At 43.6% G+C, this 5,189-nt stretch overlaps 1 protein-coding gene across 1 annotated transcript in view; it reads right to left on the bottom strand.

Moving 5' to 3' along the window:
• Positions 1-5,189, bottom strand: part of UPF3B (UPF3B regulator of nonsense mediated mRNA decay) — a 14,892-nt gene that overhangs the window by 3,799 nt on the left and 5,904 nt on the right. Inside the window, exons 5-9 of the mRNA XM_077753058.1 lie at positions 4,229-4,339; positions 3,208-3,251; positions 2,560-2,742; positions 2,121-2,159; positions 40-185 (exon numbers count right to left, since the gene is read on the bottom strand). Coding sequence (XP_077609184.1) covers positions 40-185; positions 2,121-2,159; positions 2,560-2,742; positions 3,208-3,251; positions 4,229-4,339 — 523 coding nt within the window. The remainder of the gene's footprint in view (positions 1-39; positions 186-2,120; positions 2,160-2,559; positions 2,743-3,207; positions 3,252-4,228; positions 4,340-5,189) is intronic.

Raw genomic sequence — 5,189 nt, 5'->3', positions numbered from 1 at the left:
CCGAAAACAGAGTGAACCAAAGGGCCCTCGGCCACTGACCTCTTAGGCTTTTCGTCTTTAGGCTCGCCGTCAGAGCGCTTGGGCAGTGCACAACTTTGCCCGCTGGCTCTTTCATCATTCAGATTCTCTTTGTCCAGTTTCTTGGCTTTTTCTCTTTTGTCTAATTCTTTTTCCTCTNTGAGTAGCTTTAAAGAGAACAAACATATTCTTATTTCCAAGGGTGGGACATTCTCTTCTGGGTCTATCCAAGAAAACAATATACGAAGTGTTTTAAACTTGGGCTATAGGAGGCCTTTTTCTGCGGCTACCCTTAAACTTCCAGGTGAAGAGCTAGCTAGTGCACGAGAGCAGTACTTGACTAAAAGGATGCTATGAACGTGAAAGTGTTATCCACTCCAGGTGGTTTAATCACTTGTGGCAATAGGATCAAGGCTCCTTTGGCTTTAAACGGGTCACCCTGTTAGTGAGCCAGTGCACACTTTCCAGTGTGTCTTCTGTAGCCAACTAGCATACTGATGTGGCTCGATGNACAATAACTTTTTCTTTTTTGCTTAGATGGGAAAATAGGCCACAAATTGAAAATGCCGGGCAAATCATTACTGTTGGACAGTAACGTCGGACAGCAGTGGGCTCGTCGTGCTCGGAGTGACCAATACCTTTGTTGCCAAAGGAGAGATCCATTGCAAGAATAATTTTGCCTTGAGCCTGAGAATAACATGCTTATGATGGCCCAATCATAGTTTTCATCATTCGATTTAACGATCCAAAGACCTCACAGAACGGTGAAGTTCCATCCCTACGGAGTAGGAGCTCTGCTCAATGTCACATATATATACATACACGTACATATATATGACACACATATATATGACAAAATGCAATTCTGAAATAAACGTGCTTTATGAAGTCCAAATTGCTAACCAAATAGTCTCTTTCTCACATCACTGCCACAGACCTCTCTAGAATATCCCCCAAGTACCGGATATCCAGAGTGATTCTTAGGCGAGATGGAAGAATTTCAAGTCTCAGAGTGAAGGCATCATACAAAGGCTCATCTCAGGGTGAAGGCATCACACAAGTCAGCAAGCAAGAGGCAAAGCACCATGAGGAGGGCCTAAGCACGAAGGGCTGCAGCACGCGGCCACTGCGAATGGCAGGTCCAAACTGGACACTATGAGTGATGTCAAGTGAGGATGCCATGTGCAGGTTTCATTGGAAGTGTTCTCATTGTTTCTAGTGAACACCTTTGTTAGAGGCCAGGATGTTCATTACTCTATTAAGAACGATCATGAAGGTTTCTAGTATGGCTGGTGCGACCTTTTTTGCCTTGCTGATAGGAACAGCAAGTCGGGTCATTTGTGCCATAGCAGAGACAGAGAGAGAGAGAGAGAGAGAGAGAGACAGAGAGTGAGATCTCTAGAAGGAACTGAGGTGGGAATCTTTCCACCCCGCTGCGAAGCTCCTTATCACTGATAATGAGCCCGGGGGAGACTCGGAGGGGCAAACTCTGGCCATATAAACTGCTTGGGTTTGAGGGGGAGACCCTGCCACTGTCTCTGTGAGCTGTTTTTCTGACTTTCTCTGAGGTACTAGGTACAGGTACTCCCCCGGGACGTTTGATGGAGCAAGAGCTGCCTCGGCCGCGCCTTCAGAAGGGAAGCCGGGCGGCTGGGAGTTTCCTCTAAGCTTGCCTCTTCCTAGGCTGCGCGCATTAAATCAGAATCGGCCGCTCACAGACCCCCAGAGAGATGAAAGGAGGTAACGCGGGGAATCACGGGAAAGGGGAAGCGTGTGATACAGGATATACTTATCCCCGATACCCCCACAAGGCAGCCAGTTATGGGAGGCATATGAAGGGAGAGAGCGATTGGGGCATGGTTGTCCTCTAGCCGTAGATTATGTTAAAGCTTCCGGGTACCCAGCAGAGCATCAGGAAGTCACCGGGGCTTCCTTCTCAAGTAGGAATTGAAAAGGGCTCAGATTTTGAGAAGACTCGAGTCAGTCTGAAGGAGTTTGCTACAGGTATCACTACCACCACCACCAAAGGGACTTATTATGGACTAAGACCTGCGTGTGTGACATGATACTAGGTGCACTGTATCATGTACCTGGGTCCTTACATTTTTCTGATTCACAGCTTGTAACAGAAACCTGTGTACCTGAAGACAGTGGAAAACAAACAGATGAGGCAACTTCATGTATCAAATATGAAGGAAAAGCTGAGTAAAACCCATAATTCATGCCAGCCAGCCCTAAGCCCTTACTTATGAAGAGCTGAGAATAATACTCCGAACACTGAACATTTTCGGTGATAAAAATAACAGATCTTCACGACAAAATGGCATGTAAATTACTGAGTCCCTTTAGATTAGCTTGATTTTTTAAAAACCATACCATTAGCATTTTAGGAAAGATTTCTGTTGGTTCACCTCCCCCCACAAAAAGACAAAAACAAATTAAAAAAAACCACTCTATTTACAACAGCACAAGATACATGCATATTTAAAGAAGTACATGCAATTTTTAGCGACATGCAGTCAGTTCACATCAGTTTCATACCTTTATCTTTGGTTCGTCCTTTAATTTGTCCCTCTCTGGAACTCGGTCTATCTTCTTTAGCTTTTCTATGTCTTTCCTTTTTCGTTTTTCTTCTTCTTTCCATTTCCTCCTCTCTTCTTCTCTTTGCCTTTTTCTTTCTATTTCTCGCCGCCTCCTTTCCTCTCTCTTTTCTTCTCTCATTCTCTGGAAAGAAACATCCACGTAAGCCTCCCGACAAGATGAGCGTCACCAAAAACTTAATCCAAAAGGTACGGTGGGCACCCACTAAACGGGATGATCTTTCCTGCCTACTTTCTACAAAGTGGCATTCTACCTCTTTAACCCCCTCCCCACCCCACTGAGAACCTGGGAATAAAGACCAGGGCCTGCTAGCTTCAGAGTCTCCCGCTGCTGCCTGCGTGCCATATTTCCAGAGGCTTTCGGGAAATCAGGGGAGCGTCTCTGCAATAAGCTAAAGACCCTCTGGGTTTGCAGGGTGGGTCTTTGGTCCAACAACACGAAGGACAGGGCCAGAGGCCGATGAGCCACAGCTTTCAAAGAATAATGGTAGAAAAGCATTCTCCTCTAGGGTCCCAACGCTCATATGTTTATGGATATGAACCAGTGAAATCAAAAGTATCGAGAGAACTATAAAAACAAAAGGTTTACCTGCTTGTTTTTCAGGAAGCTCAAAAGTGGGGTTGTCTTTTTAGCTACATAAATGTAAACAGATTATTAATAATACTTATCAACCCCTAGAAAGGATTCCATTTTCTGACATTCCCTGCCAACCACCCAAGGTGGGAAAACTATACCCGTTAAGACAGTTCACCAGTGCACTATCAGGAAAGAGTTTTACAGTAGTTTACGTCAATGCTGAAGGTTTGAAATATGTTTTCAAGAGTGGGGAAATCCAAATTAAAAGTTTTTTTTTTGTTTTTTTGTTTTTTTGTTTTTTAACAGACCAATTCCCAGTGCCAGCGAGAATTAAGTGCAAAGGGACATTTTCGTGTTTCACGGACGGCAGTATAAATTTGTTCACCAGGGAAGAAATTGGGGGAAGGGGCTAAAAATATCTCATCTTCTTGTNCTGCGTCCATTAATAAAATCCATTTTAGAAAAATAATGTAATCTTCAGTAGCCTGAACAATGCTAGCTAGCTGTGTAGTTAACAGTTTTGAAAGCATACTTCCTTTGGATAAATTCCTAGGAGTGGAAATTCTGAGTTGGGGGCTATGCTTATGTTTGGAGCTGAGAGAGGAGTGACAATTTACTACTAGGACCAACGTCCAACCTAGAACTCAAGGAGTTTTCAATTTGGCAGTAACTAACTTCATTTTTTGATATTTGCAGTACACATGGTTTTCAGGAATGTGAGCCGCTTTTGTTACTAGAAAATACCAATTGATCTTCAGAGGCTTACCGACGTCTAAAGGTCCCATGAGTCTTCAAGCCTTTTCTACATATATTTGTGTGACATTAAAGTACGTCAGAGAATTTTTCCCATCTTATCAGTGCATTTACGTAGTCCTGTGAGGGAGGTATTAGCCTCTGCACTTTATAGCAAAACAAACAGAGGCCCAGAGAAGTTAGCACCTTCCCCAGGGTCGCAAAGCTAGCAAGGGACAGAAGCAGGAGTTGGGTCTTCTGATGAAAAAGCCATTGCCCTGAATTCCTGTTGCCCACTTACCTATTAATTCTCTATTTTTTGCTTCTATTTCCTCTAGCAGTGTCTCCGGAGTAGATGTCATTTTCTCATTATCTGCAGCGTAACTTTCCAAAAATTTCCTATATTCTGGATCTAAATAATTGTTTCGGTAAACAGAAAATATAGCAGACTTTAAAAAAAACTTTCTACATCGTGGAAGATTAAAACTAAACCTGAACAAACATGCCCACTAGACTCGTTAGGGCTCTGTTGGTCCATTACTCTCAGAACTCTGAGGCCCTGTACTCACTAACGGAGGCTGGCAGCGCGTCAAGTCACGGATAATCAGACACCACACGTTGTAACAGAACCTCTAGGCGTGTTGAGTAGTTTGCTTTTAAAAGCGACTGTCCACCTCATCCAGACTGACACTTAGGTGAGAACTGAAAGTTGTAGTTAGGGGACCTCCACGGTATTAGAGAGCATGTCAGCAATTCCGGTACGGGCCCACCTCACTTTAAGTAAACCCAACTCAGTGGGGTTCTTTTCTCGATGCATCTGACATCAGGAAGGGTAACACATCGGAGTCATCCCATTGCTTGTATCTGGAAGTTTCTGGGCACTGTGGGGGCATGTCACTTGATCTAGTCCTCCAGACCTGAATCTATGATGTAATCAGCAACAAGCTATGTGTTGAATCTTTTCTGTGTTTTCTTTATAATACCCGCTATAATGATAAGTCATGGATAGCAAACTAGAGGATTCCAAAATATCAGATAGAAGACGTCCCAGTGGAGGCCATATCCAACGTAATAGTACACAGAGCTCAAAATCTGGATCGGGTTTACCTTGCGGGGCAATTATTCCCGTGTTTCAGTTCCCGTATTCCAGTTCAATGTCATTGCTATGTGTGCAGTTAACTGCATGTTCAAAGCCTAAGAAAATAGGACTGGCTATTTCAGCTACTTTAGGTTATGTTTCTCTAGTATAGAAAAATTTCCAT

This window comes from Crocuta crocuta, unplaced genomic scaffold, assembly GCF_008692635.1.
Source record: "Crocuta crocuta isolate KB4526 unplaced genomic scaffold, BGI_CrCroc_1.0 scaffold944, whole genome shotgun sequence".
Taxonomy (NCBI): domain Eukaryota; kingdom Metazoa; phylum Chordata; class Mammalia; order Carnivora; family Hyaenidae; genus Crocuta; species Crocuta crocuta.
The sequence above is the reverse complement of the archived record's forward strand: the minus strand, read 5'-3'. Positions and strand labels throughout refer to the sequence as shown.